We start from the raw sequence: 23,727 nt of genomic DNA, 5'->3' as shown, positions 1-23,727 counted from the left end.
CACAGCATGCACCTGGGTATCTCCAGACAATCCCTGTGACTTTTTTGAGTTTAGGAGCATTCCTTTCTGGGTGCGCCTGGTTCTCACCACGTTTTCACCCAGCTGGTTCAGCTCTGGACGCTCCCTAACTCTCCGGAGAATCACCGCGTAGGATTTCTTGTCGCTTGCCTCAATAACAAGAGCATCGCCCTTGAACCTCTCACGAGATGATCGTCGCTTTTCTTTCTTCTTCGGTTCCTTTCTTTTTCTCTTCCTGTCCTTACGTGCAGGCTTGATATACTGCTTCGCGATCGAACACTTTACCTCAGCACCTACATTCTGCCTCTGTTTCTACCTGCATCCATGCACTTCGGTTTTGGTAGAATAAGGCTATCCATGAGGACTTTTCGTGATAGGACTGACAACTAAAAGTGTGAATGTAACCGAAATGAAAGAGTAAACAAATCATGCGAGTGTTATCGGAGCTTTACATTTTCCTTTGTAATCGAAAGTCACTCCGATCGCGAAACGTCAAAAGCACATGGTAAACAAAAAAACCAGCTGATCGCAGCTGTCTCATGGATTGCCTTTTTAATGGTCCGGCAATAAGATGAGACTCGCGGAGACGGTCTTCTTTTTCTGCGATTGCTGAGTTTTTTTTTTATTCCACTCAGTGTTTACATCGATCTTGTGCAAGCCGTTCAAGCTCTCACATGACCATCTCAGCAAAAAACTATTGCGTTTGCATCACACTGAAGGAAGAACGGCATTTTGAGTAAAATTTAATGTCAGCAAACGTAGCAGACATTATAAATAACTAGTATTGTGTTTACATTTATCAGCATCTTTGAAAAAAACTGCTCCACTGACAGAGGTTTTCAATAATAGTTTATTTTTAATACAATACTTTTCACTTTTCAGCTGACGAGCTGCATTTGACGTTTCGTGACAGCAGAATCTGGGCTGCATATGACGTTGATAATTTTCCAATGAGAATATATACCGAGGTGAGGAAGAAGATATTTAGTGTGCGTGACATCCGTGTACGGTGCAAAATGTTTCACTACTACAAGCGAGCGAGCTCCCATAAGAAGCCATGTAAATTAGTGACGTAGTTATTTTTGTTTACGTTTTTTCTCTTTACTAATCCAGGTTTTTAAAAGCGCTAATGGCTGCCGCAAACAGGCTCGTTTTCTGGTAGTGACATGTCAATTTGACGTTTGGCTTGGGTCGTTTTCTATTGAACGGACCCAAGCTAAACGTCAAATCGTTTAATCCCTACCAGAAAACGAGCCTGTTTGCGGCAGCCATTAGCGCTCGTAAAAAGCTGGATACATACCCTTTGCTTCTTCTTCCACACCTTAGTATATATTCTCATTGATAAGTTTCCTCTTCGCGAGTCTCTCTCAGGTTCGGCCTGTCTCAGCAGCGTTCATGGTGCACGCTCTCCAATTTTCGTTTCATTCAATTTTCGACTACAGCGGCAGATACCGCTCTGCTCGAAAACGGCGAAAACATCGAATTACTGTTTGTTTTGATCCCGTCTTCTCTTCACTTTGGTGTGCTGGCAGAACACTGTGCACAAAACTACGAAAACAACAGTCACAAAATTGTTGTTTTTCACGTAATTTGCGGTGAAATTAGGAAAATAGTATCCTAAAACTGTTGAAAAAGTTCAGTGAATAGTATTCTCTTACCCTGCTAAAATGGCCAACGTAGGAAATCTACTGAATATCAACGTGGACAAGCTGTTCGAACAGAACAGTATTGCGGAAATTGATCAAGTTCACAAGAGGCTGCAAGCCGAAGTTGAACTTAAACGAGAAGAGCTCAGGACAATGGTCGGGTAGGTTTCCCAAATAAATCAATATCGTGATATATCTTCGATTGAACTTCTTTTTCAGTGAACGGTATCGTGATTTGCTGAAAGCGGCTGATACTATCGGCGATATGCGAACAACGGCGAGTTCTATAATCGGAAACGTAGACAACATAACTGCTGCTTGCCGGAAACTGAATGATCATCAATTGATTGGATTTAAGTCCGCAAGTGATCAACAAAGACCCAACCAGAAAAACTCCAACAACAAATTTCACGGAGTAATCGTGCAAATCAAGCTGCTGACCAGCCTTCCGGAAATGATTTGGAGCGCCATTGACGAAGAAGATTACTTTGTAGCTACCCAACTGTTCATCTTCTCGAGACACATATCGACTGGTTTGCAGTTGGATGCCAATAGCGAGATGATGGCCAAGTTCCCTGTTGCGAAGAAACAGTGGGCCGTTTTGAGCCAATTTTTTTTTACTATCAAGCAAAATTGCGCCACTTGCTTGGAACGGGAAGATTTAACGCCACAAGTGGCCGCAAAATGCTTAGCCAGTTTAGTGCTGCTGGAGAATTGCCAACTGGATTACATTTTGTCGCTGTTCGTACAAATGCGCCTTAAAGCGTATGCTGGCGTACTGTCGGAAAGCTCACGGTACGAGAAGGTCAAGGATAAGATACTGGCCAGTCTTAAGCTTTTGATGAATACGGTAAATTTAATGCACGAGTGTTTCATCGGCAACGATCGGGAACCGGGTCTACTAATGAAGGAAATGATGCTGGTTACGGACGAAAGCGCTTTACCGACTATCGGTTTGATCAAGTCTGAAGATCCAAAAATTATTCAAACATTGCCGGACATTATTTGCAAATTTAGACCACGGATCGCGTTGCAACCATTGAATAAAGAACTAGTCCTCAAAAGTTCCCAATTTTGGTTGCACAACGTAGAAAAAATTGCGACCGGTCAGTTGTCTAACTTGATGAACTTGGTTACAAGCATCAAAGTACTTCATGATATAAAGAAACTGTCACTGAAAGCCGCTTCAAAGCCAGACAATTGGTCGGATATTTGCGAAAAGTTGTCCTTTTCAGATTTACTGGATTTCTACGCAATGTTCTATCAGCCCTTGATAAGCTCTCGTATCAAAGCCATTATAAGGCAATGCTGGTCCGAAATAATTGCATCCAACAATAGCGACGTGCTGAGCCTCGTTTCGTCCGCATCAACTGATGAACACGTGAGAGACTTGAAGGCATTCGTTTGGTCCGAGTCGACAGAAGACATTCCTCTGAACCTGAAGGCTGCACTGGATCGATCACAGCCCGCTAGCCATTACCTTCTGATGAAATCAAAAGCATTTCCTCCAGCCCTGGTACAACTTGCATCGTCCTTCGATAAACGTATTCAAACCCTCACAATGGATGTACAATCATTTCTGGAGTCATTCTCCACTAACGAAGCAGGTCAGCTCATTGAGTTCTACAGCGACTGCAGCGTCGAAAGCATAAACGAACTTCTAACGGCCATCAAAACGAACGATTGCAACCCATCATCGGATAAGTTGATACTGCTTGCTCGACTTCTCACTGCTTACAAGGAACTGTGTCCGTCTTTGAAGCAATGCCTGACTCCGTCGCTGATGAATCAAGTAGAAATTGCAACGTCTTGGCAAAGTGAAGGTAAACTGACTGACGGAGATCGGTGGAATAATATTTCTGGTCTACTAGAAGAGGAGAGCATCAGGTTTTGGAAGCTTTGGCTTGAACAATTTGTAGCAAAATGGCCTCAATTGGACAAGCAAATCAGTTATCAAACATTACTCACGGAATTTCCGGTAAGTACAGTTACGGAAAAAAACAAGGTCAGCAAAAAAGGTAACCTCTCTGATATTTTGGGTTTCTTTCTAATAATTAAAACTTTTTTGTCAGTGTTCTTTTACGTTATGATCTCTCTTATCAATCCACAAATTTATAGAACAAAGTAAATGCTAAGGCTAAAAAATGAGAAATTTATGAAGTTAAAGAATTGATTGACAAAATAAGAAGACCGCTACAGCAAAAGCTAAATCATATCTAAATTTCAATAGGCTTCGATTATATTGATTATCGTTCTGGTTCCATAGGCTACGTCATTCAGGGCTTCTTCACCTTTGCTTAAGCCCTAAACCACGTTTACGCATATGATTAAACTAGGGATGAAGAAATCGGCCCTCCATCAATCAGTGTCTGTAGATTAAATGTTAAGCTAGCATATTTTCCAGCCTGGATCGAGCTGGGGACCCACCGACCATAGAAGCGGTTAAAAAGGCTGCCAGTGAGCTGAAGAACTGTAAGGCTGCAGGGAGGGACGAGATCCCGGTCAAGCTTCTCAAGCACGGATGAGAGCACCCGACCAACCAGTCTTCATAATTCTTTATAGATCTTTGACCAACGATGGCGATCGCTAACGGTTCAAAACGAATCTATATCGATCGCTATCGAAAATCACTGACTGGTAGACCGGGCAGCTGTACCAGTCGATCCACCATGTACTTCTGAAGGTACGGGAGGACATGCTACCAGAAATGGCACAGACTGGAGTATGTCAATTAACCTGCTGAATTTGGCGTTCAAAATACTGTCACGCATCCTGTTCAATAAGACTGAGACCGCTCGAGGAGTCCTTCGTCGGCGATTACCAAGCTGGTTTTCGTGAGCGTCGCTCGACAACGAACCAGATGTTTACCAGTGAAAATAAATGAGATGTGGCAGATAAAGGCTGAACATGGTTTTCCGGCGAAACTAATTAGGCTGAAACGTGCAACGATGGATAAATCGAAATCAAGTATTTGGATTGCAGATGAGGTGTCAACCTCGTTTGTGACGTCAGACGGATTAAAGCAAGAAGACGCACTTTCGAATTTACTGTTCAGCATTGCACTCGACGCGTCGGTGCTATTAGGAGATTTGGCGTGTAGAGAAATGGTACTATCATCACACGGTCGCACATGCTCCTTGGATTTGTGGACGACAGTGGAAGAGGCATTCATGTCTTCAAAGAAGAAGACAGCGAGGGTAGGCCTGACCATTGATTTTACCAAAACCAATTATCTACTTCGGTTACAGGTAGCGATTGAGGTAGGCCTAATGGGGTTGGTGTTGAGATAGTGTTTTATGGAGATGTGTTCAATTGAAGAGTTTGGTTATCTGGAAACACTTGTGACATGTGACAATGACGTTTCCCGCTAAGTGAATAGGGTATTTTACGGATTACGTAACCAGCTTAGGTCCCACAACTTGCAAACGGAAACAAAATTCGCCCTGTATAAAACATCAATTCTTCCGGAGGCTCTCTACGGGCATGAAAAGTGAACGTTGAAAGAAGCAGACCGGAAAGCCTCCAGTGTTTTCTGCACGCTCGGACAATACTCGAAAATGGTGTGTGGTGCAGACTCATGAATCACGAGTTATATCAAGGTAAAATTTCAAAGACGCGAATATTACTAAGCGTGTGAAATACAGCAGATTACAGTGGGCTGGTCACTTAGTGCGAATGTCTGAAGAAAGAATTGAGAAAATAACATTCAGCAGGGGCCCAGATAGCCGTAGCGGTAAACGTGCAGCTATTCAGCATGACCATGCTGAGGGTCGTGGGTTCGAATCCCACTGGTCGAGGATCTTTTCGTAAAGGAAATTTTCTCGATTACCAGGGCATAGAGTATCTTCGTACCTGCCACACGATATACACATGCAAAAATGGTCAATCGGCAAAGAAAGCTCTCAGTTAATAACTGTGGAAGTGCTCATAAGAACACTGAGAAGCAGGCTTTGTCCCAGTTGGGACGTAACGCCAGAAAGAAGAAGAAGGAGGAAACCCACGTAGAGGTAGGCGACCTCGTGGATGACACGCTGGCTGTACGCAATGGAAGAGGATCTGGCGACTATAAACGTTCGGGGCAACTGGAGAAGTATCGCCTAAGACCGACAAATATAGAGCTCTACCTTACGCCCGGCAATGGAGTGATGTTACGCTGTAGCCAACAGGGTTCAAGGTAGGTATTCCCCTTTCTGTAGATATGTTCCTGTACCCTGGTCCTGGTCACAGGAGCCGAGAAACGATTGATATCGGTGCGGTTAAATTGTGCAAAAGTGCTGTGCTTGTTAAAATACTCCGTGCATCAAGAAACGCTGAGACTTAGCAGCATTGAAAAGATTGCATGAAAACCACATGCACCAATCAGGATGCAAATTCGGTAACAGGGTGTAATACAGACTGCACTGCACGTTTGACGGCTTTACATCAGCATATGAGGTTACCAAAAACCAATGTAGCCAACATTCTTGTTGGGGGGTCGTTACCTCTGGTTTGAATGAAAAACCTCTCGACAGCAGTGTTTATGGTACACAGCTTTAAAGCTAAAATTTATTAACAAAATATACCTACTTATTGCATACAAAATAAAGAACAAAATTACTTACATTCTAGTTTCTTCTACAATTACCCTCGAGGAACAAACCCGCCACCCTTTCTTATTCTATTTCAATCTACAACTAATCCAATCCAATACATTTTCACAAAGCTATATGCAAACACCTCAGTGTTGCCAGTTTCACCACAAATTCATCGCAACATTCACCCCCCCGTGAAACTGGTAATCAACTGAGTCTAGTACAAACTACTACTATATGTCGGCTCAACATGAAACCTCCTGCTCATTAGTTTTTTTTTCCTTTTTATACAGCAGTGACCGGACGAAGCGTACGCTCTACAAGACCCACCGGGATCAAAAGTCGTTGTTTCTATTGGACGCCGATCACACTCTCTCGATATCTGAATTTGAAGTTCTGGCAACAGAAACATTCCACTGCGATCACATACGGATTTTTCGGTGCGATTCCTATCGATCGTCGCTTTTTCATTCACGTAAATGCGCCTCTGCTTTTGTGCGAATGCTTCCACTTCAGCGTATACACTCGTGTTGCGTTGGTCACCAAAATGTTCGAGCGCAATTGTGGATCTTTTTCGCCACATCATCTCGATTGTTTCACTGTCCGAGAATGGCTTAACAGTAGATTGCTGTTCTATTTTGTCATCGGTGTGCAAAATACCTGCTGGATAATTATCCAGCCGCTCGGCACCAGTATGTGTAGCACATGAAAGTGCTGACAGTGGTTCCACCGGTAGTGTTACTGAACGGTGATGAGATGCTGATGCCAACAAATGAGATTTCTTGTCGACAATATACTGCAGTTTGATTTCAGAGCTAGCTGGAAATCTCTTCACTTGACCTACCGATGTTTCGTTGTCAACTTTTACGCTGTACCGCTCCAGCAATAATTTCCTTCTTTCACTAAACTCCAAATCAATTTTCCTTTCCGCTGCTTCATACACCTCATCCAATTTCAATAACTTTTGTTCGTATTCAAGCTTACGTTGCTTCTCTTTTTCGTGCTGTTGATTCCGTCATGATTTGAATCGCTCTTCTAGCAATACAATCTTCTGCTTCAAATCTTCCATGGCGAATTCATTTGGGTTGCCTTTTAGAATCTTTGAAGAATGTTGGGGGGTCGTTACCTCTGGTTTGAATGAAAAACCTCTCGACAGCAGTGTTTATGGTACACAGCCTCGAAGCTAAAATTTATTAACAAAATATACTTATTGCATACAAAATAAAGAACAAAATTACTTACATTCTAGTTTCTTCTACAATTACCCTCGAGGAACAAACCCGCCACCCTTTCTTATTCTATTTCGATCTACAACTAATCCAATCCAATACATTTTCACAAAGCTATATGCAAACACCTCAGTGTTGCCAGTTTCACCACAAATTCATCGCAACATTTGGGGGCTCGTCCGGGATACAAAATATAAATAGTATAGAAAATCACTGTTGGTAGGAGGTCAATTTGAAGACAGCGCGATGTAAAATACCAAAATGTATGTATATAATAAGTTAGATTTAAAATATGTTTAAGTAAAATAAATTGAATTTCAGCATTGAAGCTGCTATTGAGAATGCTGCTCTCAGTTTTTGGTTTATCGCGGCAAATGTGACTTCCTGCCCAACAAACTTCAATGATTTTGTTGGTATCAAAATCCGAGGCAAAATGGATCCACAGCAAAGGCTTCAGCAAATAGGAGAAGAAAACGAGCTGTGGCGGAAACATTATGAGGATGAGGAACGGCGTATGGATGAGGAATACGCGCGTCGGCTAGCTGAGATCGATGAGGAATTCAAAGAAGCTGCCAGGAGAATTCGATTGAAATTCTATGCAAGGAAGGAAGCAGCAAAACAGCAGCTTAGTAAAGATGATGCATCTGGAACATTGTCCAAACAAGTCTCCTGTACTATCCAACAAAGCAGTGCACCTATTGCGCATCAACCACTATCACTACTTCAATCAAATTCAGTGGAGGCATCGATAGAGGTGCACAATACTAATACAAGATCGTCATCAGAGGGAATACTATCGTCTGTGCCACAAAATTTGTTATCAGTCTCTTGTGGTCAGAATGAACATTGCCATCTCGAGAGCACAAGTTACCAAAGTGTAACTATGCCCAAAATGTTCAAGGTTGGGGAAACAGTGCCTGAAAAGCAGCGCACCATCTGCGAAATAACCACCAAATATGAATTATGTGTGGCAGTGGTGTTAACAAAAGATAGAGTGTGTGTTTTCGTTATTTTCGATCCCGGTGGGAGCCATACGAACAGTGGCGTTTGTCTTCTCTCAGATTCAGGTAGTAGCACGCGCTGTGGTGATAGTTTTGCCATTATGAGTGATCAATCGTACCATTCAATGTTTTGTCATTCCACGCGAATGTGGCAATAAAATGGTCAGACCTGTTACCATGTTTCACGGGTGGGAGAATGTTGGCGATAAAATATGCTGTGAAACCGGCAACACTGAGTGACGATACAAAATATAAATAGTATAGAAAATCACTGTTGGCAGGAGGTCAATTTGAAGACAGCGCGAGGTAAAATACCAAAATGTATGTATATAATAAGTTAGATTTAAAATATGTTTGAGTAAAATAAATTGAATTTCAGCATTGAAGCTGCTATTGAGAATGCTGCTCTCAGTTTTTGGTTTATCGCGGCAAATGTGACTTCCTCCCCAACAATTCTCAAAGCCTCATTAAAGTTGACATTTCATGAAAAATTCCATGACTACCGATAACAATTGGACCAGTTCGTGGCAGAAGATCCATTTTAAGCTCAGAAAGGTCTTCATCAGAGAGCCTTTTAATTGCAGCCTTGAACGTTCTCCGGCAGTCCGCGAGGAGCTGTCACGGTCCATACGCCCACAGGGAACTGAAACGGAGGACGTCATCTCGCATACCCCACGCCAGAGGCCGCAGACGTTCAACCCCAAGCACCGGTTTAGAGAGATCTGGGTCTCACTGCATCGCAAAGGAAACCCGCCAGCGACGGTTTTTTTTTGCACGGTTTCTTTTTAAACGGCTTAAATCTACAGAAAGGTAAATACGCTACTTTATACGTAAATACGCTACACATACTGTTTGATTCAATGAAGATGAAATTTTGTGTTAACCTTAGACATAAATAAGGTATTTCACAATGTATTTCACGATTTAGTTTTTGCTGTACTGGTCTTATTATTTTATCAATCAAGTTTTCCAACCCCAAACATAAATTTCTCAATTTGTCTAGCCTTATCAATTTGTCTAGCGTGAATATTTATGTTCTAAGAGTTTGTTGATCGATGAGAAGGATCATAACATAAAAGAACCGTGACAAAAGCTTTTAAGAATTGAAAAGAAAACCAAAAATATCAAATAGTTGCTCTTTTTCGCTTAGGTGGTTTAATCCTACTAAAAGATAGGTACTCTAATTCAAATGATTTATTTTCTAGCTTTGGGATACGGTTACCATCGAAGAGAACGACGAGCAAAACCAACCAGTGCAATCAACTATTCATATACCCGCCCTACCGAGTTTCCCGCTCCAAAAACTACTTCACGTCATAACAACCCTTCTAAATACGCTGGTCCCACAAACGATCCCAAAGGCAATCGTCGTTCAAGTTGTGGAGCGTATAATTTCCTACTTACATGATCACTATCGTTTCCTGTCTCAAAATGACTTCATTCAAAAAAATCAAAATTGCGCCTTGCAGTACTATTTCGATCTAAAGTTCGTTCAGCTTTTGTTCACCGGTCGCGACCGAAAGCAGCTGGCCGAACCCTACAATCAATTGATCGGCGAATTCAAATCCCACATTGATCCGTTCGATTTTGACGTGTTCTATCCGCACGTTAACACCAATGTTAAACGCGCTGTTCAGCGGATGCAGCACTTCTTCGGTATTCTGTTGACCAACGGTGACCAGCTGAGTTCACTTCTGGGGACGAGCACGGGCAATGCGTCGCAGGTGGCGCCGGTCAAGGATAAAAACCCCAACATTCTTGCGCTGAGCTCGAACAGTGCCAGCGAAACCTGGTTCCCGTTGTTGCCGATCGTGACCAAGGATGCACCGGTAACGGCGGTTGTGGCAAGTGCTGCTGTGAGTGTGGCGGAGTCAACGAAATCGAGCAGTAAAACAGTTGAGGTAAGTTTGGTTCAAAGTTGTACATATATACTGCCAGTTAGTCAAAATTAATTCTTTATTCTGGACTGGTATCAGCTCTTTTTTTAGTAATTTGATCAACATTTTGATGCAAATATCTTCAAAATCTATATTTTTGATGGAAAGGCTCTGAAGTTTCTTGTTCAAGCAAACTGATCTCTAAAATCCCTTTTTTCAGTTTCTCGATAAAATTATCCTCTGATATTTGGCAGACAAAAATAACCTTTAAGATATGTTTTACAGGGGCCCAGATAGCCGTAGCGGTAAACGCGCAGCTATTCAGCATGACCATGCTGAGGGTCGTGGGTTCGAATCCCGCTGTTCGAGGATCTTTTCGTAAAGGAAATTTCCTCGATTCCTAGGGCATAGAGTATCTTCGTACCTGCCACACGATATACACATGCAAAAATGGTCAATGGGCAAAGAAAGCTCTCAGTTAATAACTGTGAAAGTGCTCATAAGAACACTAATCTGAGAAGCAGGCTTTGTCCCAGTTGGGACGTAACGCCAGAAAGAAGAAGAAGATATGTTTTACAAATTTCGCCCAAAACGGCTTTTTTATTTCTTCCTTAAGCCGCAACATAAAATCTGATTTTGCGGAAATTTTGTATTAACCTTTCGGTTGCCGCGTGAATTTCTGTAACATGAGTAGTCGTATGTTGTACTTTGTACAACAGGCTTGGTTTTGTGAATATCCCAGGAGTCCGACTACTTAGAAAAATGGCGTCTTCGGCAATGTTCTCTCTGGACATTTATCTGTCAATTATCTCAATGATTCGTACAGAAATACCTCCAGCGATTCCTCAAGTTGAATTCTTCAAGAATTTGCTCCAGGAATCCCTCAGGCGTTCTGCCAGGATTTCCTCCAAATCCTCCAATTTCTACAGAAATTCGTCCAGAAAAACCTCCAGAAAATCATACGAACTTCATCAGTAGCTCCTAGGGAGCTATCAAGTAGTTTTTTAGCTATTTTTGGAACATTCCCGGACTCTCATGAATTGTTCCAGAAATTCCTACATAGATTATATCCTCCAGGAATAATCTTTAAAAAAATCACTCGGCTAATCCGGAAATCAATTCATATGATCTTCCAGGTATTCCTACATAAAAAAACTCGAAGGATTACTCAATAATTTCGTTAATTGTGGTGTTGAAGAAATTTCTAACAGAGATGAAGTTATGGATTTTCCAGCATTTTATTCAGGGTATACTACTGCAGCAAACTTCTCCAATAATCTCCTGAGTTATTTTTTCATGGATTATTCAAAATGTTCATTTAGGTTTTTATCAGAAAATGGTATAGTAATAGTTCCAGCAATATCTCCTTTACCAATTTCCTTAAATATCCAGAGCATCGTTTGATAGTTTTTCCAATAATTATTCCAGCAATTCAACAAGAGAGCCGTCTAAGACTTTCTCAAAAGTCCGAAAATTGCTTCAGATATCCTTGCAGGAGATCTAAACTGCAAGTGTTGATTATGTTGTTCTCAAGAAGTTCCTGATCAGAGATTGTTTTGGGATTTCGTTTAGAATTACCCTGAATTGCTTCAGGATAATTTCCAAAAATTTATGAAAAAAAAAATCTTGTCATAGGACCAGGCAAATCCTCTGGGATAATTCCTGGAGCAGAATTAGTGAACATTCTGTTTTTTTTTTTCATCCTGAACAAAGAGAGAAGTGAATGGGACATATACTGCCGTGAATCGCAAGTCAGTCCCATCTGTAAAAAGTAGGCATTGAGAAAATGGGCTGTGAAGTTTTCAAACTCGTTTTCCATACGAATATTCAAAAAAATCCAGAGAATTAGAACATGTTCCAATCTTAATGAAACTTTCACAACTTGCTTTTCATTACAATGTCTTTCCGAGAAAAATATAAAGCTGATCAAAACATGTTACATTTTTGTGTTCCACAGTGCGAAAGTCTGTAGTTGGACTGAAATGCAGATGGGACTGACTTGCGATTCACGGCAGTATAGGACATGTCGTACGTACAAAAATATTTTGCTAAGACAGTCTAAAAATTGCCCTACCCATGGTTTCACATGAAATAGATGCAACTATCTATAAGTAACAAGTTTTTTTTTAACTATCTAGTTAATTAGGTATTTTGGAAATATTTCTGATTATAGAAACATCATAAAATTAGGCGACATTATGAAATTGTTCCTGCGATATTTGGATCCTTTCTTTCATCCTTGTACCAAATAGCGGGTAAACACGCAGTTATTCGAGATTTCAGAGGCGCGGGTTAGAATCTCTCAGGTCTGGATCTTTTCGGGTTGGGAATTTTCTCGACTTCTCAGGACATACAAAATCTACGTACTTATCGCACAATATTTAAATGCAAAAACGCTCAATTTGAAACGAATTTATAAATTTACAAAATGAGCATAAGGAAACCAAGCTGACAAGCTGGCTTCAGAAAGTCAAAAAAAAAGCGGTAAAGGAAAAAAATATTCAAAATAGCATGCTTTAATTCCCTAAACAAATGATAATTGCACTAAATTTTTAGAAATTATTTGTCTTTGGGTGCGGTTACTTCGTGTAGAATTAATCAATTGCATATTACAAACAACTTATAAAAGGTTAAGAGTAATTGATCAATGCATTCCTTTGACTAACAGAACATATCTATTTATATCTTCAAGGACAGTTTAAACTCATACTATTTCTTATTTATATTTCCTCTCTCAGCCACCTAAGTCATCTGCGAAGGAATCTTCTGTTAACAAACCACGAGAAGCAGTGTCATCTTCAACAGTTACGGCTCAAAACTACGCCAAAGGTGCAGCAGCTTTCTTCGGTCTGGATAAGGATTGGTTCAGATAAATTCATACAAATTCAGGGTGAGTAAGTTTTGCAGTCATTAATACTTTTGCGTTTTTAATTTTCTTCGTTCCACCTAATTTTAATACGTCTTATTAGTTATAAACAAAATATTTAAACACAGATAATACACAAAGAAACGGAATACTTATAAAGTAAAAATTTTGTTCGACTCGAATCCGTAGCCAAACAATTTCACAGTCCAAATTATCTCTTCCGAAAGGCCGTCGGTTGCGGATGTTGTCCCGGGAACGGGTTGAAGCTCACCAGGTCGCCACTGCTATTTTTTATTGCCACCCTTTTGTCCTCCTTTGGCTGCGCCCTTACCTCCAGCAGCACCTTTATTTTCATTTCCACCTTTCGATTTGCCTGCACCACCTTTTTGCTGAAACCAAGTCCAAATAAAGTGATCCGAAATACGATTTAGGACAGGTGGGAGGAACCAAACTGGTTCCTTCCATTCAGATAATTACGTTGCCACCGGCGTTTGCTCCGGATCCACCTCCACCACCACCGCCTTTTCCTTTACCCATATTGATCACTTATTTGAAATTTGACCGTTAACTTTGCACTAATATCCAATCGGATCGAGATCTTGGACTGAACTGCGCCGTTTTCTGGTGTGATCAAAAGTGTATATCCGAAACTATTTCACCACATGACCCCACCTGCAGATCCGAAGAATCAACGGACCAACCGCCAACACCATCAAAATTTATAAGATATAGTCTCACATGCAACAGTATAGAATCATAGTCAATTCAGGAGATAAAAATATAATAGATCACTCTCTAGTTAACATACACTAAGAAGTATAGCTAAATATTCAGCACAAAAACAAGAGCAATCCGTAATTTATAAATATCTCACAAAGTGGAATACCTATATTCGTAGAGGTATCAAAACAAACGAATTAAGAAGAAATCATCATCAGTGAAATGCCCAAATCGCGCTTTCAGCAATTTCACCGTTTCTCTTTCCACACGGTGATGCTGTTGTTTCAACCAAGTTATCTGTCCACTAGGTCGTTACCATTGATGAGACGCGCACTTGCGTAGTAAACACGCGGATGAAACATAACCAAATTTAAAAGCGCGTTCGATTCACAAAAAAAAACAACGTTTAACAATCGTATTCATCAGCTGTCGTCGCTGTCTGTCGACTTGTGAACGATACCACCCTCACAGAACATGACATGGTGGTAATTATCCTGAAGTGTCCATTTACTCGTAACAAAGTGAACAATTAACATGCTGGAAGTGTCTGGCTTCGAATCCCGAACAGTCCAGAATCTTTTCGTAACGAAAAATTTCTTGACTTGAGCATAAAGCATGGGCATTATCATACAAATGCAAAAATTGCAATTTTGTCATTACTTAAAAAGCATACTACTGACGACGAAATACTGATGAAATTTCTATCAACCACACTTCGAACGGTCATTTCAAATTTGCTATGTATCGCGTACAAATTGTTTTCCTTCGTTGAAGTTTTCCACTAACGCAGGCCTTTTTGCACATATTTTTGGGCAACATGACTACCAGATGATGATCAGATTTTATGAATGCGATGGATTTTAAATTAACATATTCTAAGTGTTACGTCTATTTGTCTGTGCTTTTAGTTTATAACTCTGAAAAAAGTTAATAGAACACTTATCTGAACAGCAGACTTTGTCCCAGTGGGAACGTAATGTCAAGAAGAAGAAAAAAGTGATCAATTTCTTATTTTTTCCCAAAATTATTTCAAAACGTTTTTCCATCCGCCAGCACGTGTGCTTCTAGTGACGACAAGTGGATGAATATCATTTTCCTGATCTCTGTGTGAAATTGCGTGCCCTTGAACTTGATCGTTTCGTCTCGAGCGCCAAGTCGCGACGATGCTCTCAAAATGTTTGGCTGTCGTCTAAGATAGGTGCCAAAAATATAATAGGTTACCTCTTCATCGACGGTGTTCTGCTGTCGGGTGCGACCGTGCATTACCCTCGAATGCAATGAAGTGCGTCATTTATACGTACAACTTCCGGATTGCAAATTACATGTAGGTACTTTCAAGTTATTTATCCAGCTTATTATGTTTGATTGCCTATTTTAAAAATAAGTTGGGATATTGTGACATATTTTCTATCAGGAAACATCTCCATAAATTACGTCATGCTTTCAAGAAAATAATATCAGGGCTGGTAGCAAGTCACTTTTTAGTGACTTGGTCACTTTTTTCGACCTGGTCACTAAAAAGTCACTATTTCCAACAAAAAGTCACTAAAGTCACTTTTTTCAGGAAAATGGTCACTAAAGTCACTTTTTCCGTGATCTGATGATAATGAAATTTAATATTTTTGGCTGGGTTAGCTTTTCAAACACAAACAGAAAGAAATAGAGATTTGTTATTATAAAGACAATTACATATAGTGTGTTGGGAAATCAAAGCGTCAAGATTCTTGAATCAAGTAAAAATATATACTCTTGGCTAACTTCCTGGAAGAGTTCAAGTCAATATTCCGTAGACATTTCCAACGGAAAATGTAAAAATTTCCTGGGAAAAGTTTTGGAGAAGATTCTGGCAAAACTTATAAAGCAACCCTGGGATGAATTTTTTGTCCGAAATATTTTATAAAATTTTGACAAAAACCATGACCAATATCTGATCTGAGTAATCTACGGCTTTAGAAGAAATCCTAGACTAGCTTTCTGATAAAGCATCATCAAAACTGCTCCGGAAGATAAGCCAGAGACGGCTAGGAATTACATCCAAAAAAATCTGAGTTTGTCAGAAACTCGCCCAGGACTTAAACAGCCAGTAATTATTTTTCTGGAAATCATTTCAGAAATTACATTCTGAATTCCAACGAATAAACAATACATTTTCCATTGATTTACTCTTGACATGGCTTTTTTCCACAACTTTCTTCAATTATTTCTATAAAAAACACGTTTCTATGATAAACTTTTGAACATTGTTGGAAGATAAAAATTACCTCATAGTGAGATTAGTGGCGATTACCTATCGTCAAATCCACCTGTTCATTGATTTCAGCCACAAATATGCGATTTCCATCGGTTACTGTTTGCTTTGTAATATAAGTGTGACGACGGGGTCCCTCGTTACGACTACACCGATGGATGCGATGCATCAACCGACGACCGACATCAAATGGAGATATGTCATTAAATTAGAATGAGAAGAGAGAAAACGTCATTTGGCAAAACAAGTCATCTATAGATTTAAGATTTTAAGCGCTGGGACTGGCAATCGGGAAAGCGGATTTTGTACGCATACCACGATGTTACTTTCGGCATCCATTTCCAAAGAACCTTGATAATCTTCAAGTTCACGTCTTCGTCGACGCCAGTGAGGCAGCATACTCATGTGTGGCGTACTTCCGTTTAGAATATGAAGGAGTCGTGCAAGTAGCATTCGTTAGCTCCAAGACCAAAGTCGCTCCGCTCAAAACGATAACAATACCCAGGCTCGAACTAAAGGCAGCTGTTCTGGGTACCCGGATGCCGAACAGTATCAAAAAACAACACAGCTATCCAATCGCCCGGCAGTTCATGTGGAGTGATGCCGGTGTCTGCCTTGCTTGGATACGGTCCAAAAATCATCGTCAGTATCATCAATTTGTTTCGGTTCGCGTGGGTGAGATATTAATGTCAACTGAGCCGCAAGATTGGAGATGGGTCCCGTCACGAATCAACGTTGCAGACTCAGCTACCAAGTGGAAGAGCGGTCCACAACTATCCATGGAGAATCCTTGGTTTCATGGCGTTAAATTCCTACATGAATCCGAAGAACGATGGCCGAAGGAACGATCACTCTCAGATACTAACGAAGAACTCCGCCGCACCAATCTACAGCTTGGACATTTCTCTCCAATAATTGACATCTCAAGATTTAGCTCATGGGCTCGACTTCACCGTGCCACTGCATATGTGCTACGTTACATCGATAACCTTCGCCGGAAGAGGGATGGTCAACAATTGGAACTCGGCATTCTCAACCAGTACGAATTACAGCACTCCGAACAAGCTTTGTGGAAAATGGCGCAAGGCGAGGCGTTTCCTGATGAAATTTCGCTGCTAACTAAATCAAAAGGACCACCGGAAGGACGCCATTGTATTGTTGAAAAAAGCAGCCCAATCTATAAGACTTGGCCTTTCCTAGACAACGACGGAATTCTGCGAATAAGGGGACGTATCGGTGCTGCACCACATGCACCGATTGAAGCTAAGTTCCCTGCCATCCTTCCCAAGCAACACCTAATTACATTTCTCATTGTAGACTGGTATCACCGCCGTTTTCGCCATGCCAACCGAGAAACCATCGTCAACGAGATTCGTCAACGTTTCGAAATAGCAAACCTCAGGTCACTCGTGCAGAAGGTCGCCAAGAAATGCATCTGGTGCCGCGTAACGAAAGCTGCACCAAAACCACCAGTTATGGCTCCTCTTCCAGAGATGCGATTAACAGCCTTCGTCCGACCCTTTACCTTCGTCGGGCTGGATTATTTTGGACCCGTGCTTGTCAAGGTGGGTCGAAGTAATGCCAAACGGTGGGTGGCCCTATTCACCTGCCTAACAACGAGGGCTGTGCACGTGGAGGTGGTACACTCGTTGAACACGGAGTCCTGCATTATGGCAGTGCGACGCTTCGTGTCACGTCGCGGGCCACCTAGGGAGTTTTGGACGGACAATGCCACCTGCTTTCAAGGTGCAAATAATGAGTTGAAAGCCGAAATCGAAGCCACAACAAAAGCTTTAGCCCTCACCTTTACTAGTGCCCAAACAAGCTGGAATTTCATTCCCCCTGCCACACCACACATGGGCGGTGCGTGGGAGAGGCTTGTTCGCTCGGTTAAGGTGGCGATCGGTGCGATTCTGGATGCACCTCGTAAACCTGATGATGAAACATTAGAGACGATACTCTACGAAGCTGAGGCCATGGTGAACAGTAGACCGCTAACTTACATACCATTGGAGTCAGCAGATGAAGAAGCGTTAACGCCCAACCATTTTCTTCTCGGCAGTTCAACTGGAGCAAAGATTCTACCCACAGAACCAGTAGAACAACGTGCAGTCCTTCGAAGTAGCTGGAAATTAGCTCAATACATTTCCGATCAGTTCTGGAAGAGATGGCTTAAGGAGTATCTGCCCGTCATCACAAGAAGAAGCAAATGGTTCGAGGAAGCGAAAGACCTGGCGGTCGGAGATTTGGTTCTGGTGGCTGGCGATACGGTGAGGAACCAGTGGATTCGAGGACGAATTGAGGAAGTTTTACCGGGAAGAGACGGAAGAGTGCGACAAGCGCTCGTGCGGACATCGTCAGGGACCCTACGAAGATCAGCCACAAAGATAGCCGTTTTGGACGTCGTGGAGTATAGTGTACCAGGCTCGAGACTGCACTCGGTCTCAAACTCTCGCCAAGGTCCACGGGCGGGGGTATGTGACGACGGGGTCCCTCGTTACGACTACACCGATGGATGCGATGCATCAACCGACGACCGACATCAAATGGAGATATGTCATTAAATTAGAATGAGAAGAGAGAAAACGTCATTTGGCAAAAGTGAAAGTCATTTTCGATACGCATAATAGTCTACGGATTACGAATTTATTTAAAACCTCAAACTCCCTATCTAAAATTAATCCTAAAGTGTAGTACGGATAATTTGATATTCTACTTAGCCTAATCTAGTACGGTTGGTTATAATTAACTAACTAATTGAACTATACATTGTAAGTAGTATAACTCAACCATTAAATCTTAAATCTATAGATGACTTGTTTTGCCAGGTTGGACTTAGCGTGGGATCATTTGCAGACTCATTTGCGCTCTTTATATTTAGTCTGTTCACTAAAAATGTGAGTATCTGCGCAATTATATTGTAAAATGATTATTTAAATAAATCCCTTTATAGCTTGAAGCTTACCATCAACAAATTTCGAGTTTGCTCTCAGGACTTAGTGCAACCTAACCCCAACAATAAGCATGAAACATAAGTAATGTTCAGGGTCGTAGATAAAATAACACGTGAGGTTACGAGACGCCACTGAGTGATGAATATTTTCAGTAATTCATTTATTGAAACGTTCCATTGAAATATAGATATTTGAAGTACGCATGGAATCATATTCTAATTCTTTATGCGCAACATTCATCTAAATGTTTATTTGGGAGAAATTATTTAAATTTACAGAAATTATGTCACAAATTTAGCATGAGTTTCTATTTTTCGTTTGGTTTTAAACTTTGAATTCTGTCAGGATTTCTTACAGAATGTTCTGAAAATCATTCACGATTTTTGCCACTCTTTTGACTCTGATGTTCCTTGGGGGACCGACATTCCCCATATAAAATTTCTTTGGCCACCATTTTGTTTTGGCCAATTTATAAAAAAAAATATGAGCTGTACAATGTTAGATAATGAGGAGGTTCTTTGCAAAAAAAAAATCATACAAATCGGTTGATTCTTCTCCAAGCAATCTTAAGATTAGAATATGGTGTGTTTTGAAATTTTCAAGATCCTCCTTTGGCCAGAGTGGTATCACAAACATAAATGCTCATATCTCAAAAACGGTTGCACCAAATCGTTTCATTTCTTAAGACATTATCATAAATTGTTTCAAAAAATGAACAACCGAACACGAGAAAAAAAATCTGTAGCCTGAGATATTACCGTGGGCTACGCGTTGGTCCCCCAAGGAATTTGGGAATATCACTGGATCCAGACAACCAATCAATAAAATCGACACTTATTCCAAAAATAGAAATGTTTTCTTTAAACTTGTAAAAAAATGGTGCCCAAAAAAAAACAAAAAACTTATCGCAATATGAAAACCTTTTTGTTGGAAGAAATTGATGGTGCTAGTAGAGCGGTGAATATACACGTAGAATGTATTTTATTTTGTAGCCATTTTTATGACTAACACTTGTAGTTTTCAAGTCACTTTTTGGTCACTTTTTTGATCATTTTGGTCACTAAAGTCACTATTATTTTGCTGTCTGACTGCTACCAGCCCTGTAATATGTATAGGAGAGAGTGGGGTCGGAAACCCTCAAAATTGGCGTGATGTAATTAATGGATGTTCATTCATTTATTTCATTTTTTTAGTTAGGGTGCCGGTACCAGTAGATTGGACTATGGAATAAAACGAACATTTTTCGATAAAAACGATATGTGCTATTTTTTGCGGATAGATCGTCTCCTGAGAGAGAATCGCGAAGAGGATATCAACGTCATATGCAGCCCAGACTCCCCTCTCACGAAACGTCAAATGCTGCCCACCGTTTTTATGGCTGAAAAAGTGAAAAGTATTGTGTTCAAAGTAAACTGTTATGAAAAACCTCAGTCAGCGGAGCAATTTTTTCCAAAGTTGCTGATAAATCTAAGCAGAAGATTAATTATTTCTAATGTCTACTACGTTTGCTGGTATGAAATTTCACTCAAACGGTTATTTATGATTCGATGTGATGCAAACTCAATCATTTTTTGCTGAGAGGTTCATGTGAGGGTTTGAACGGCTTGCGCATAATTGGTATAAACACAAAGTTGAATAAGAAAAAAACTCAGCAATCACAGAAAAAGAAGACCGTCTTCGCGAGTCTCGTCTCAGATCGTCTCTATCGTAACACGCGCTGTCGCGCTCGGCCCCACCTGCTAGCATGTACTTTGTCTTGGACGCATTCACCACCTGTCCACATGTTGGTGCCTCTCGTTTCAGGCAGGTGTACAGGTTTGCCACCTTTTCAAATGTTCGGCCGGCAATGTCCATATCATCCGCCAAGCAAACAAATTGACTGGATCTCGTAAAAATCGTGCCCCGGCTGTTAAGCCCGGCTCTCCGCATAACACCTTCTAGCGCAATATTGAACAACAGGCACGAGAGTCCATCACCTTGTCGTAGTCCCCGGCGGGATCCAAACGAACTGGAGTGTACGCCTGAAACTTTCACACAATTTTGCACACCTTCCATCGTCGCTCTTATCAGTCTCGTGAGCTTCCCGGGAAAGCTGTTCTCGTCCATGATTTTTCATAGCTCTACGCGGTCGATACTATCGTATGGCGCCTCTGAATCACAATGACATATTTGGAGGATTTGCAGTACAGTAAAGATCTGGTCCGTTGTCGATCGGCCGTCAACGAAGCCGGCTTGATAACTTCCCATGAACTCGTTTACTACAGGTGACAGACAACGAAAGATGATCTGGGATAATACTTTGTAGGCCGCGTTAAGAATGGTGTTCGCTGGAAAGTTCTCAAAATCTAATTTGTCGCCTTTCTTGTAGATGGGGGGATATTACCCCTTCCTTCCACTCCTCCGATAGCTTTTCTGTTTCCCAGATTGTGCCTATCAGCCGGTGCAGACAAATTGCCAGCCTCTCGAGGCCCATTTTTTTTGAGTTCAGCTCCGATAGCATTCTTACCAGCAGCTTTATTGTTCTTAAGCTGATGAATGGCATCCTTAACCTCCCTCAAAGTGGGGGCTGATTGTTTCCATCGTCCGCAGTACTGATGAAGGCATATCCTCCTTTGTCCCGTCCTTGATTACCTGTGTTCTCAGCGCCATTCAGGCGCTGGTCGAAGTGCTGCTTCCACCATTCATTTACCTCACGCTCGTTCGTCAAAATGCTCCCATCATTATCCCTGCACATCTCGGCTCGCGGCACGAAGCCGTTGCGGGATGCGTTGAGCTTCTGAAAAAACTTACATGTTTCTTGAGACCGGCACAGTTGTTCCATCTCCTCGCACTCCGTCTCCTCCAGGCGGCGTTTTTTCTCCCGAAAGAGGCGGGTCTGCTGCTGCCGTTTCCGTCTATAACGCTCCACTTTCTGTCGGGTCCCTAGCTGCAGAATGACCGCCCGCGCTGCATTCTTCTCCTCCAGAATCTGCTTACATTCCTCGTCCAAACAATCGTTCCGTTGACTCCGTCCCACGTACCCGACGTTGCTCTCAGCTGCATTGTTGATGGCTGCCTTCACTGTTGTCCAGCAGTCCTCAGGAGTGACTTACCCTCTTCCGGTAATGCAGTCTCGAGGTGCTGCGCGTATGCCGCTGCGATATCTGGTTGCTTGAGCCGCTCTAGGTCATACCGTTGTTAACGACGGAGAGTTTTGGGCGCAGTTGAACCATCACCAGATAGTGGTTAGAGTCGATGTTAGCGCCACGATAGGTCCTGACGTCGATAATGTCGGAGAAGCGCCGTTCATCAATCAGAACGTGGTCGCTTTGTGATTCTGTCTGCTGTGGTGATCTCCAGGTATATCGGTATGGAAGTTGGTACTACGAATGGCCATATTCTTGGAGGCGGCGAAATCACTTAGTCGTAAGCCGTTTTCGTTCGTCAGCCGGTATGCGCTAAACTTTCCAATAGTCGGTCTGAACTCCTTCTCCTGGCCAACCTGAGCGTTTAGATCTCCTATGGGACTGTCCATAAATGACGTAGCATTTTAGGGGGGAGGTGGGAGTCTACGATTTTGCTACGAATCATTTATTAGGTATGGGAAAATAGGCTACGATGGGGAAGGGGGTGTCAAAAATTGCTATGTCATTTATGGACGCTGCCTATGATGATTTTGACGTCATGGCTTGGGCAGCTGTCGTACTCGCGTTCGAGCTACGCGTTAAAAGTGTCTTTATTATCATCAGTGCTTCCGGAATGAGAGCTGTGCACGTTTATTATGCTGAAGTTGAAGAACCGGCCTTTGAGTCTCAACTTGCACATTCTCTCATTGATCGGCCACCACCCTATCACGCGCCTCTGCATACCACCCATCACTATAAAAGTTGATCCCAGCTCGTGTGTGTTGCCGCACCACTGGTAGATGGTATGGTTACCTCTAAACGTTTGCACCATTGATCCCTTCCAACACACTTCCTACAACGCTACGATGCCGCATCCGCGGTTCTTCAGCACGTCGGCGAGTATGCGTGTGCTCCCGATGAATTTGAGAGATTTACAATTCCACGTACCGAGCTTCTAATCGCTAGTCCCTTTACGTCACTGTGGTCTTCGCCGATTGTCCCGGTTCGTATTCTCTAGTTGATTTGTTGCTTGATTTTTTTACGGCTGGCTTGCAGGGCCTGACACTAATCCCCTAGATTTCCGGAGGCCCATTCCCCCTAAATGTTCGGAGGGCCATAGTGCACAGTTTAGCTTAGTGTCCTTCTCTGGCACTCGGACGATGATCAGCCGCATCTGACAGACGCCGTTGTGAGCCGCTCCTAACATGGAGTACAGACGCTCCAGGTTTGCAGAAACAAAAGCAAACCCCCCTTCCCTGTCAGCATACGACCAGAGTTCCCACCAGGGTTGATTACCCTATCTTCCCTAAGGTCACTCGTACTCCGGCCAATACCGCGAGGAGATAGGGATAGGAGTTGCTGGGCAGGAGGCTAAGGACCACGCAGAGGGGTCTATTTTATTCCTTCAGGTACGTGAGGTACCAATGGTACGCCATGCCGAGCCATTTACCAGGATGATCTTCGGTGGTATGCAATAAAACATTTTGTAGTTA

At 42.0% G+C, this 23,727-nt stretch overlaps 1 protein-coding gene and 1 long non-coding RNA gene across 2 annotated transcripts; one reads left to right on the top strand and one right to left on the bottom strand.

The window, feature by feature from the left end:
• The first annotated feature begins 1,531 nt into the window (after positions 1-1,531).
• Positions 1,532-13,393, top strand: LOC5568787 (conserved oligomeric Golgi complex subunit 1). Its single transcript, XM_021849119.1, has 4 exons — positions 1,532-1,825; positions 1,884-3,642; positions 9,671-10,366; positions 13,081-13,393. The coding sequence occupies exons 1-4, from the start codon at positions 1,686-1,688 to the stop codon at positions 13,213-13,215; spliced, it is 2,730 nt and encodes a 909-aa protein (XP_021704811.1). The 5' UTR covers positions 1,532-1,685; the 3' UTR covers positions 13,216-13,393.
• LOC110677765 lies at positions 13,238-14,524 on the bottom strand. Its single transcript, XR_002501177.1, has 2 exons — positions 13,686-14,524; positions 13,238-13,597 (listed from the first exon to the last, which is right to left on the bottom strand). It is a non-coding gene; the product is annotated as an uncharacterized LOC110677765 (long non-coding RNA).
• Positions 14,525-23,727: the final 9,203 nt, after the last annotated feature.

This window comes from Aedes aegypti, chromosome 3 (assembly GCF_002204515.2).
Source record: "Aedes aegypti strain LVP_AGWG chromosome 3, AaegL5.0 Primary Assembly, whole genome shotgun sequence".
Classification (NCBI taxonomy): Eukaryota; Metazoa; Arthropoda; class Insecta; order Diptera; family Culicidae; genus Aedes; species Aedes aegypti.
This window is presented reverse-complemented; position numbering and strand designations above follow the sequence as displayed.

Bases quoted from the DNA above. Each gene is read 5' to 3' on its own strand.
- LOC5568787 (XM_021849119.1), top strand. From the start codon at position 1,686: ATGGCCAACGTAGGAAATCTACTGAATATCAACGTGGACAAGCTGTTC. The intron at 3,643-9,670 runs GTAAGTACAGTT...TTTATTTTCTAG, and splicing joins CATTACTCACGGAATTTCCG to CTTTGGGATACGGTTACCAT. The intron at 10,367-13,080 runs GTAAGTTTGGTT...TTCCTCTCTCAG, and splicing joins CGAGCAGTAAAACAGTTGAG to CCACCTAAGTCATCTGCGAA.